Source organism: Primulina huaijiensis, chromosome 12 (genome assembly GCF_012295235.1).
Source record: "Primulina huaijiensis isolate GDHJ02 chromosome 12, ASM1229523v2, whole genome shotgun sequence".
NCBI lineage: Eukaryota > Viridiplantae > Streptophyta > Magnoliopsida > Lamiales > Gesneriaceae > Primulina > Primulina huaijiensis.
Genome location: NC_133317.1, coordinates 2896720 through 2908989, shown reverse-complemented (window position 1 = coordinate 2908989; position 12270 = coordinate 2896720). Strand labels below are relative to the sequence as shown.

Genomic DNA, 12270 nt, shown 5'->3' with positions numbered 1-12270 from the left:
ATTAACTCATATTACCATTTCTAAGTTGTAACAGTCACCTGGCCAAGGTCAACCGACGATTATTAATTTTCCTTCTAAATCACTTTTGCCCTTGGCTTGAAATTTTTGAAAATCTCCTTTCCACCTCACTATAATTAACAACCACCGCCCTCTCTGTCTCATCTATAACGGTCAGATTTCTCGATATTCCAGCTCCCTAATTCTCTCCCTCTCGCTTCACCTCAAAACGCAAATTCGTGGATCCATTTTCCAGAACTGCGGTAATTCAAGAATTTTAATCGGTCCTCTAGTTTATATCTAAGGTATGCTGTTGAATCTATGTTTAGTTTCTCTTTGTTTGTTTTTTTAGTGTTATTTTTATTATGCTGGGAACGAAAAAAATTGGCGAATCTGTGAACACATTTTCGTATAATTTGGAAATTGTATTCAGTTTTTGTGTGGTAATAATTCAGACGAGGGTTGTTTTGGGTGCGGAGAAGGCCAAAAGTTCATGGTTCGTTTTCTAATTCAATTTTGAAGTAGGACGGTTTTTTGACCTGGAAAAATCTGAGCTTTAGTTTTTTGAGTGATCAAATTTCACCAGATGATTTACTGTAGTTAAGTTGAGATGAACGGGGGATAAATGATATTTGATACCTGACGTTTTTCTATTGGTGAAATCATTTAGTGCTTTTAATTTAGCTTCTAAGCATATACAATATATGCTTTTGAGTCAAGCCAGACAGGGTCTACCTTTTTATTTATTTTTACTCGAGTAATGCAAGTTGAGCAATTGTCACATCGAACTTTAGTTCTTGTTTTCATTTTTCTGTTAACTGTCCGGATGAAGAGAACTGGAAGATTATGAAAATAAATAAATAAACTAACAATATGCATTTTTTGGTTTCACAACATGGTGCATATGATTTAACACAATTTCAGTTTGCTACGTACATCACATGGCTTAGCAAGGAAATCATCAAAGGATAGTAAGCATTTGGAAATTCATTGCATCAATAAACTTTGATGCTCATTCAAGAGTCTGTGACGCTAATTGATAGAAACTGCTACGTTTCTACCGCTTTCAATTATTGTATCTTTTCTGTAAGACATCGAGTCCTTGGTATCAAATTGATGGATTAAAGATTACGTGATTCAAATGCATATAAAAATCCTCCCGACCCAAAAAGCACTGTTGTATATTCGATAGTTATATAGTATGATATCTATTGTGCTTATGACCTTACTAATGTATGGCTTCTGTAGCAGGTATAACCACTTTAAAATTTCGATGGGTCAAAGGAATCTACTTTCGCATCTGGAAACATCATGCGGAACTCTACTAAAAGAATTGCAGGTTTTCTCACCGTTAATTTGTCACTTGCTTATGGCGTCTACCCCTCCTAATTTCCTTTATCTACGCAAAATACTGAAGTGCCTGCATTTGACTGTTATTATCCAATGTGTTGCTGGTAAACTATTCAGATAATATGGGATGAGGTTGGTGAATCTGCTTCCGAAAGGGACAGAATGTTGCTTCAACTTGAACAAGAATGTATGGAGGTGTACCGAAGAAAAGTAGACCAGGCTAACAAAGATAGAGCTCAGCTGAGGTTGGCAATTGCTGATGCTGAAGCTGAGCTTGCTGCAATCTGCTCTGCAATGGGAGAGATGCCAGTGCACATTAGGCAGGTAAGGCTTAAAAAGTTAAAAGCTCTGAGTCATTCATGTATTATTTTATAATGAAATTGTGAGATGCATTTTTGTTCCTTCGGTTGTGAATGTTCGAACATAATAACTTAGATGTGTGTGTTAAAATTATTCAGTTTCAACTGCTGATCAGTATTATAGTCCTATACGGTTTTTTATGGGCAGAGGTGTAGAGTCTTATAGCATGAGCTCATATTAACCTTAACTATGAGATATCGCGACTTAAAAGTCATTTCCTGAAAACTAGCTCTCAAGATCGACATGAGTTTGATATGTTTTGATAAACATTGCCCCTCATTAAAATTTTGACCATGGATATTATCTTACCATTATCGCTGGTCTTTTGTGCAGGCTGATCAAAACCCTAGAAGCCTGAAAGCTGAGCTCCGAGCTATCCTTCCACAGATAGAGGAGATGCAGAACAGGAAATGTGACAGGAAGAATCAAATTATAACTGCCTTAGAGGAGCTACATACGATAAAAAATGAGATCTCTTCAGGAGGGTATACTTTTAGTAATACAGATGTAGATGAAGCAGATTTGTCTTCTAGAAAGCTCGAAGAAGTGCACAGAGAGCTTAAAGCACTTCAAGAAGAAAAGGTTGTCCTTCATAAATACCTTCATCAATTTGACATTGTTTTCTTGTTCTCCTCTGATACTCTTTTGTATGTGTGATATTTCTATTTCTGACCTTTGGTTTCAGAGTGCACGTTTGAATCAGATTTTGGACTATTTGAACCTTGTTTATACCTTGTGCTCAGTCCTTGGTTTAGATTTTAAACAAACTGTGAGTGAGATTCACCCAAGTTTAGGAGAATCGGAAGGCTCAAAAAATATTAGCGATCATACCTTGCAACAGTTGGAAACTGCTATACAGAGACTGCAAGAACTTAAAATACAGAGAATTCAGCAGGTCAATATTTTAGATTAGCGATATCCCTTTGAGTTGTAATCTATACAGTTTGACTCTGAAATTTAATAGTTACGGGATCTCACTACTTCATTACTGGAGCTCTGGAAATTGATGGACATGCCTGTTGAAGAGCAACAGATAGTTCAACAGGTCACTTGTAACATAGTTGCTGCAGAAGAGGAGATAACAGAACCTGAGATGCTTTCTGTCAACTTCATAGATCATGTGAGTCTAGGTCTTTTATTTGGGGTCGATGATTGTATAAATTTGTCTTACTTTGACGGTTCACTTTATTTTTCAATTGAGGGTTGAAATGTATGTTGGTTCTGAAAGTAATTAAATCATGTTTGTGGCAGGTCAAGGCGGAAGTTTCCCGGTTGGAAGAGTTGAAAACAAGAAAATTGAAGGAGCTTGTTTTGAAAAAGAAAGCAGAGATAGAGGATATTCATAGAAAAACACATCTTATTCCAGAAACAGATGAAGCAATGGATACTGTAATTGAGCCTGGTATTTTCTTTTATGTGAAACACAGTTGTTGATCTTTCCTTCAGAAGTTCGTTTGCTTCCTCATTTTTTAGTTCCTTGATCAATTGAAGGAGCAGTTGATGCCGCTTGTGTACTAGAGAAAATTGAGCTTCAAATGTCTAGGGCCAAGGAGGAAGCTCTCAGCAGGAAAGAGATCCTAGAAAAGGTTGAGAAGTGGATTGCTGCATGTGAGGAGGAGAGCTGGCTCGAGGAGTATAGTAGGGTTTGTTTCTACAATTTGCTGTTGATTACAAGATGATATTTGACCAGTAGATTACTAAAAATAACTTTTAGTTTTATTCAACATAGGATGATAACCGCTATAATGCTGGGAGGGGTGCTCATCTTACTCTAAGACGTGCTGAAAAAGCTCGTGTGTTGGTCAATAAACTTCCAGGTATATTAACACCATGCATTAGTAGAAGAGCCTTCTGTTCTTAGTACCACCCCCTACAGTGAAAAATGTGGCTAATGCATTTTTGAATTTGATAATGTATTTATCATCATAATGGTGGAATAGCAATGGTGGATACATTGGCCTCAAAGATCGTAGCATGGGAAAATGAGAAAGGATTATATTTTATTTACGATGGTGTAAGTGTTACCCTTTTATCACAAGTAATTTTTCTATCAATCCTTAAAATTTTTGTGGGTAAAATTTACCTTTGGTTGTCATTTGCTGTCTAGGTTCGCCTTCTTTCTATGCTGGAAAGATATATGGTTCTACGGCAGGAAAAAGAATTGGAGCAAAAAAGACAGAGGGTATGCATGCGGCATGTACCTTTTAAATTTTAATTTCTAGCTAAACACCAAAACTCATGACTTCTCAAGAAAAAGGACATTATTACCCGTTCACCATCTCTTTTCATCTCCATTACTAAATCTCTCTCACACTGTATTGGTGTCTATCATTTTTTTCACATCAGGACGAGAAGAAACTTCAAGGGCAGTTACTGACAGAGCAGGAGGTTCTTTATGGTTCAAAACCAAGCCCCATGAAGAACCCAAGTGCAAAAAAAGGATCTAGATTGTCATATGGCGGCCAAAGCAATAGAAGACTTTCTCTTGGAGGGCCTATGCTACAGACACATAAACCTGATCTGCCCCCTGCAAAAGCTACTCCTAATGCACGCACTGCCAAAAAGAATGAATGTATAAACCTGGACCGTTTTAGAGACGATGGCTTTGCCGCTGCTCTGTCTTCCGGTAAAGTTTTTCCTCTGTTTTCTGGTTAAAGCTCCTTTTAGTTCCATGGACATCACTGGTATTGTCTTAAAACATCAAGATGTGGGAATAAGGTTTTTGAAACTTGGCGAAAAGGTCTTGAAGAATAAGGTTTCCAAAAATGGCATGTAGCTCGTGTATGGATGGGATGAATGGTGTTTTGTCGTAGACAAAATTCTCCCGGAGTGTAAATATTTTTTTATTTTTTGATCTCAGGGGGTAGAGGTTTGGACATAGTTGGCCTTCCCTTGAAGCTTCAGCCTTTCGATGTATCAAATGCTTGTGGTCTTGAGTCGCCCATTATACGGAAACCATTCTCTCCCATTTCTTCCTCGGATTCATCAAACTCCAATGCAACAAATATGTTGGAAGATCTACACAAAAAACATAGTGAAATGTTGCAGAAGACTCTTCTCACAACAAGCAACAACACACAGTTCGGTACTCCTCCCAAGATTCTCCCCACAACCCAGGGAGAAAATAGGACGCCCCAAACAATGCCAGTCCCGGTACCTTCCACACCCTCAACAGTGTCCATTCCAATGCAGACCGGTTTAACACCAGCTCCTACAGACAAGTCAATTGAAGAAGAGATTGAATATTCGTTTGAGGAGAGGAGAGCGGGATTTGTACTTCCCAGATCATTACATTCTACGATTGTGACATGAGCATAAATTGTTGAATGTGATGATATCGTAAACTGATGAGATCACGCTCATTCTGCGTTGGGTTGTGTGAATCATGGGGTGTTTAGTGAATTCAAATGTCTTTAAGCCCCTGCAATAGTCTATGTACAAATGAGCATGGACTAACACATTGAATTTGCTCTAGTTCTATATCCAACGAGAGTTCTATCAAAAGTTACTAGTCGGTCTTTTGGTTTTCGGAGAATGCATGCATGTTATTTATCTTGTGCTCCAATTTTTTATTTTAACTGTGCACCATATTATTAGTCCTATACTACTATTGTTGTGACACAAGCCAATGGGCAAACTCGATCCATTCATCTTAATGTTGAGTGATATTGTTTGTTATTTGTCAAAATAAAATTCCATTTTTTCCTTTTTGGAATATGCATTTTTTTATGTGTGTATATAAAAAAATTGAGCTCCCTAGCTTGAAATAATATTAAATTGTACAGTAAAAATTATTATCTTTGTGAACTCATAAAATCTTCTTGTCTGCTGATGCAAATTGGATAACTACTTGCAGATATTTATTCACAACAAAGCAAAGATAAGCTATGCTTCTTCTGCTTGTGATCTGGACTAAAGAAAAAACAAAAACAGAAAGTTGAAAATAATTTAATATTAAACTTTCCAAAATACTCGAAATCTATTCCTCAAATTAGTAATTATATGCTACTCTAACCAAAGCATTTAATATATAAAATCATAATTAACTTTCAAACTTCATTCCATTTACCCTTCTATGGTTGATCGAGCAAACATCAATAGATTGGAAGTTTGTAATCATAGATTTTTGGAGAGTGAAATGTGTGTTGCTCGCGTGTGATGACTGACATTATTTTGAATTTAAATAGCTACCCAAAATATCATATCAGACTAATGAATACTCCAATATTCTAAATCGAGATTGTCGGGATATTTGGAAAAATAGACCTGATTTTCGATACTTTGATTTAAGATCAGTCAGTTTTATTTCTTGATGGAGACAAGAAAGAGATATAACTCAACGATAGAGTTTCATCTTAAATATTTTTTGAAAAAATAAAATCAAGATTATATTTGAAATACATTACCAAATGTCGTATTTTAAAATAATAAACGATCTTCTTTGTTCACGCACTGAATAAACCATAAAGTCCAAAAGTGTACAAATCAAGAAAATGTTTTGAGTTTTTCATCCCTCCATCCCCTGTTTATTTTCGCAATAAATTCCTCGATTCTCTCTCTCAATTCATCATCTTCTTCTTTGTCAGCATCGCTTTCTTCTTCGATGATAATATCATCCATGGCTATGCTGACAGACCACAACTTTTCGTCATCGTGGTTAGATTTCATCGATTCGTTAGCCTTTTCAGACGAAGAAACTACGTTTTTCTCGAAAATTTCGTCATTACGAGTGATCAGAAAAGGCCTGCTTTCGTCGGCCATGCCGACAGATGATAATCGATCTTCTTTGTTCACTTTGATGGAATCATCCGATGAAGAAGCATCATCTTTCTTGAGATTTTCATCGCTGAGAAAAGGGCTGCTTTCGTTGGGTTTTGAGCTACCACTCACCAGTATAATGCCAATGATGAGGTTGCAGAAACAGAAAACAGCAAAGGAATTTGATGCAGCTAAGGTGAACAATTCAAGTGTGGAATCCAGCATTTTCTTGGGATTTGATGGAAATTGGTGAGTGAATATTCAAGATTTTGGGTATTAATAGGAATTGGGTAGAGACTTTTTGAATGGAAATGTTTGTAAATGGTAATGGATCAAGCATTTTTTATAGGGTTTTGTTTGGATGAGAAAAAAATGTGTCTCAGAAGCTTTAAAAGTCAAAGGTGTATGGTGTAAGCTAATATTAAATAAATTGGGATTCTAAAATAAAATAAATTGAGCGTCTATATATGGATCTAATATAAAATAAATGATTAAGTTTCTTGTGAGACGATATTACGAGTCTTTATTTATGAGAAGAGTCAACTCGAATCATGCATATCATAAAAATAATAATATTTTTGACATAAAAACTAATATGTTTTCATGAATTAGATCAGATTGGATATTCATCTCATAAAATTAACATAGTTGAAACGATGTCAAGAGAGTTTTTTTTAGAAATAATTAATGAATTGTGAACAATAAGTTGGCTGATGAAAGGTTTTGGAACCACCCTTTATGCCCACATCATTTTTTATGGTTTTCTAACAGATAAGTTATTTAATCACATGTATATCTTCAAATGTTTTAATTTTAAATAATGATGATGATATTTTCACACAGAATAGAGTAAAATGATGAACCTTAAAAAATTCCAATATGTAGTAAAAAAAAAAAATTGTTTCTGGATTGACTAATTTGATTTGGAAAGATAGATTTAACTCGATAAATGGTTTGAACGATTTCAAATTACATAAAAGCTGAGTGTTGAATTTTCATGGCTCGGATTTAACAATCATATTGATTGTATCTTTCTCTGAAAAATTAGAGAATAAATAGGCTTTGAATCATTTAATGGAGTTAAGACCTTCACAATGTTACAATTGAAATGATTTTGCTTCCCAATGAAGTTAATTTGTGGATGAATAAGAGTTAAGACTAAGACACAAAGCTAACCACCTAATCCACAATAAAAGAGGGGATCGAGTTAATAAAATTTTCACCACCAAATGGAGTAATTAATTTGGTGGGGCTTTTAGTGGATATTTCATATGAAATACTTGATTTATTCCTGCTATATTTTGTTCAAACAAGTCTCGTTTGTACATATTATAAAACATTAAAAGTAACAAACATGATATATAAACAAAATACAGTAAATTACAGACAAAACATTTGATTTATATATTTGTTCTTTGAAAAAAAAATCTCAAGCACGAGATTTGTTAAAAAAATGAATAAAATGTTCTGTATGTGATTTTTTATATTTTATTTATGTTTAATATTTGGTGTTTTTATTTTGTTTATAGTTCGTACAAACGAGATTTATTTGAGTAAAATATAATACGGTTCAAAGCACAAAATATAACAAAGAAACTCCGATTTTTCCCTATCTTTTCCTCTCAAATTGGCAACACCTCTAATCAAATTTCACTTGTCGTTCCAAAAAACTTAAGTTGTAGTTGTCAAAATTTTAGTCCGCTAAATGAAATGCTAGGTAATGTTTGTGGCCATTTCCCAAAAGACAAAAATTTATGTGAGATGGTCTTACGGGTCGTATTTTGTGAGACAGGTCTCTTATTTAGATCATACATGAAAAAATATTACTTTTTATGCTAAGAGTATTACTTTGTATTGTGAATATTGATAGGGTTGACCCCTCTCACAGATAAAGATTTGTGAGACCGTCTCACAAGATACCTACTCTTTCCGAAAATATCAAATTATCTCAAAGTTAAAATAAATAAATTCGTATTATTTAACATTATCTTTCAAATCCATATATTTTATTTTATTTTATTTTTATATCTTGAATATGATCATTACTTTTGATTTAATTAATTTGATCCACAAAAGTAGTTTCCTATTATATTATATTTGAATCCATGGTAATTTCCAAAATATGGTATATAGATTAAAAATAATTCATCAAAATTACTGATGAATATCTCAACATCATAAAATTTTTATATGGAATTATATTTTCGATAAATAATATCTTATAAATATATAAGAATAAAACAAAATATACATCACAATGTCCAATACATCCTCTCCAAAAATGGATCAAAATTGGACCTGCGAGTCACAAAGCCCACAAGGCCAAATTGCAAATCTTATCTCAAATTGAACTGGGCTGGCCCATTTTCTAAGCAGCAAAATTAATCCCTAGCGGGGCCAGCGGCTTCTCACTTTCAGCCACCCCAAGGCCTCCCACTTTCCTCGGTGATCGCCGAGCTCCCCCACCGTGGGTCGTACGCACAGCCGCGGGTACTCGTTCATTCTCCTCAATCCACGAATTTGCTATTTTCTCTTTATTTAATTTTCTTGTATCTTCAAATTTATTGTTTGCTTTACGTTTTGTTTGATTTCGGCAAAGGTATTTCTGCTTCAGCACTTCCCTACAAGAGAACTCCCCCCCAACAGGCTCAAAATCTTGTCTCCAGATGTAACCTGTCCAATTCGAAATAAATTTTTGTGTTGAAAACAGGAAGGACGAGGACTCCAAATTTAGGCTGGTTCTGGCGGAGAGCAGGATCCATCGTCTTGCTACAAGAAGACCAAGAAGCTTCCACCAGTTTGGAAATAGTACGTAATACCCTTTCTCTTCTCATCGTCCAGCCCATTTTTTCTTTAATATTTTTAAACCGTCGCTATTTATGAAAATCGTCGCAAAATGTCTATAAATATCCACTGGCTGAGTTCATTTTGTAAGTTTCAGTTCGATTTCTTGTTTCGCTTCCAGCTGTATATCGGCGTGCTGCTGTGGACTGTAGCGACTAGATTATATTCCGTTCTTGAGGTGTTAAAAGCTCGAAATTCCAGATTTCGAATATGATTATATCTTGTTTATATTAGAATTTTTTATATCATATATTAATTAATTAAGTGTTGGAACGTGTTTCAGATTTACAGATTATGATATATAGTTTAATTTGTTTTATTGCATGTATTAAACTTTTTAACGAATGAGTAAATAATAACAAATTTAATAATTGTATAAAATATTGAATAAAATATATGTGTGATTTATTTTTATTTTTTAAGTAAAATGGATAACGATAGAAATTTGATGTATCATCAGTTGGAGAATGGATTTCTAACGAGTGAATATTGTGTTGGTGTAGAGTCGTTTGTAATATTTGCAATTATTTATGATTGAATTGTAATTGGATAAAATATATTTTATTTTGTGCACGTAATTACTAAATCAGTTGCATATATAGATTCTGTACGTATATATGGCGAAGCAGCTACACGGATCCTTTCCGGTTGATGGTCGTACTCTAATATGGGTCGCAGACGGCATGTAAGTTATAAAATCATTTTTTGTTTCTTCATTATCATTTTATTGATAAATCAATTTATATAATTGTTGTCGTTAATTTTAAAAACTTTGATAACAGATTTATGCCGGAGCACAACAAGGTTATGCGGTTCCTTACTGCACAGTTTTCGTTTCAGACATGCGACGAAGGCTATTCATGGAAGTATGTTACTAAAGAACAACGACAGTGGTATTGAGAGGAGTTCACTGTAAGTATTGTTATATAGATTACAAATTTATTAATTGCTTTACGTTATAATTTTTTTTTCTAAACTTAATTTTAAGTCATAATAACAATTAATCCAAATTATTGTTGTCTTACATTTCATTTGCAGAAAAAATATAAATGGCCAGATCATCTCGACGCTACCATCAGACATCTATGGTACAAGAACATAGCTACACAGTATCGTCGCACTGTTCACTCGTGGAGGAGTGCTGGTCATCATCCGCAAACAGTCAGCAACGAACGATGGGCTTCATGGATGTTGGCATGGAATGAGGAGAGGTGGCTGGATAGGGCAGCCAAAAACAAGAAAAACAGGAATAGTGAGCCAGCAGGACCTGGCACTGGGACTACAAAGCACGTTGGTGGCTCAAAGACTTACAGCGGACATAGCCAGAAATTGGTAAGTATGTTAATATTTTATTATTAAACATTGTGGTTATTATGAAAATATATGATTTTATCATCTCTAATTACATAAAATCGATTTAATAATGAAGCGAGAACAACATGGTAGAGATCCTACGTCGTGGGAGTTATATGTTCACACACATCGACACGACGACGGATCGTTTGTGGACGAGCGTTCACGACTTGTCGATGTAAGTATTATGTTTTATTATAATTATATAAATTTAAAATGTGTTACGAAATATTGTTTTTAAATAACATATTTTTTTCTGAAACAGCAAGCTATGCAGGCTTACATGAACGAGTCTTTGACACCTCTTGACGATGGGACGATTCCTAGTCAGCCTAGTTCAGAAGAGGTGAACAACATGTTTAGCATGGTCGTCGGTGGACCGAAAAAGAGACGAATGTATGGATGCGGTTCCATGGCCTCCACATTCTATCCGGATCAGATGGCTCAACGTCCACGTGGTGGTTCGAGCCGTTCGAGCAGAGGGTCGCAGGATATGGAGAGGATGCGAGAGGAGTGGGAGACACAGAAAAGAGTTAATGAACATCTCCGTATCGACCTGGAGGCGACGCATACCACTCTGGAGGCGACCCAACATGAGAATGCCTCGTTGAAGGATAGGATGACGATTCTGGAGGACCAGGTACGTCAACTCGTCGCTGGATTACCGCAGCCACAGCACGCATCCTAACCCACGTACATCCCGACGAGTTCTGTATGGTCGAGGCTCATCTAGCAGAGGACGCGCTTTAGCAGGGTCATCACATTTGTATAATCCATACGCAATTGGATCATCACATCGTCGACGTTCGGACAAGGGCCTGATGTACTCGCCTGAGTACATCCCACCATCACAGGACTTTGGTCACGACGACGGTGATGGCAATAGCGAGGACGCATATGATGATGATGAGACAGTCTCCTTAGTTCTTTTATTACATTTACATATGTATTTATTGATACTTATGAATTTTGTTTTTTCTATTTTATGGCATAATTTAATATTGTTGTTCGTTTATTTTATCGAATGGTTTATAATATTTACAAATGTGTACAGATAATAAAAAAAATATTTTTATTAAATAAATTATAAAAAGTAATAATTTTTTTTTATAGAATTAACCGTCGCTAAGTAGACTGTCGTTAATTAGTGATGGGTTGGCTCATTAGAGACGATTTTTGAAAAACTGTCGTAAATAGCTCGCGACGATGACTTTCCGGACGGTTTTCCTAAAACCGTCGCTAAAAACGGTTCAATAGCGACGGTTTAGTTTTTTTTTTTTTTTTTAGTGTGTATGTCTCATTTTTATTAAATTATCAATTTGCATTTTGAAAGGCTGTATGTGATGCTCCTCAACTCTGAGCAATTGCTGTTTTCTTAGATTGTCATCTTATGAAGAAATTAGGGGATAGCAGTTCAAGGGTTGGTCTAAATTCAAACTTTTTTCAATAAATTTATAGACTGAGTTTGGCCTGAATGAAGCTTATATTACCATAAATAATAACAAAACACAAACAACATATTACAAAACAAATAGAGATTTTTCACCATAATCCTCCATAAAGCATCAACAAAATAGCGTTACAAGTTATCATTTAGGCCAACTCACT

At 35.1% G+C, this 12270-nt stretch overlaps 3 protein-coding genes across 5 annotated transcripts; 2 read left to right on the top strand and 1 right to left on the bottom strand.

Moving 5' to 3' along the window:
- The first annotated feature begins 25 nt into the window (after positions 1-25).
- On the top strand, positions 26-5225 carry LOC140990329 (65-kDa microtubule-associated protein 3-like). Of its 3 annotated transcripts, none has more exons than XM_073459959.1 (13): positions 26-302; positions 1249-1336; positions 1465-1671; positions 2041-2289; positions 2393-2602; positions 2672-2827; positions 2959-3109; positions 3205-3350; positions 3437-3524; positions 3648-3721; positions 3815-3889; positions 4054-4333; positions 4568-5225. In XM_073459959.1, the coding sequence occupies exons 2-13, from the start codon at positions 1271-1273 to the stop codon at positions 5017-5019; spliced, it is 2154 nt and encodes a 717-aa protein (XP_073316060.1). In that variant the 5' UTR covers positions 26-302; positions 1249-1270; the 3' UTR covers positions 5020-5225. The 3 variants fall into 3 exon arrangements, with proteins under 3 accessions (XP_073316060.1, XP_073316059.1, XP_073316058.1); XM_073459958.1 differs by having other exon boundaries at positions 27-260; positions 3199-3350; XM_073459957.1 differs by having other exon boundaries at positions 27-302; positions 3199-3350.
- An 899-nt stretch (positions 5226-6124) lies between these two features.
- Positions 6125-6915, bottom strand: LOC140990411 (uncharacterized). The gene has a single exon (XM_073460086.1). It carries the CDS (start codon positions 6688-6690, stop codon positions 6193-6195), a length of 498 nt encoding a protein of 165 aa, XP_073316187.1. The 5' UTR covers positions 6691-6915; the 3' UTR covers positions 6125-6192.
- Positions 6916-9976: 3061 nt separating this feature from the next.
- Positions 9977-11626, top strand: LOC140990011 (uncharacterized). The gene is made up of 5 exons (XM_073459604.1): positions 9977-9994; positions 10092-10175; positions 10348-10641; positions 10739-10840; positions 10928-11626. The coding sequence occupies exons 1-5, from the start codon at positions 9977-9979 to the stop codon at positions 11348-11350; spliced, it is 921 nt and encodes a 306-aa protein (XP_073315705.1). The 3' UTR covers positions 11351-11626.
- The last annotated feature ends 644 nt before the right edge of the window (positions 11627-12270 follow it).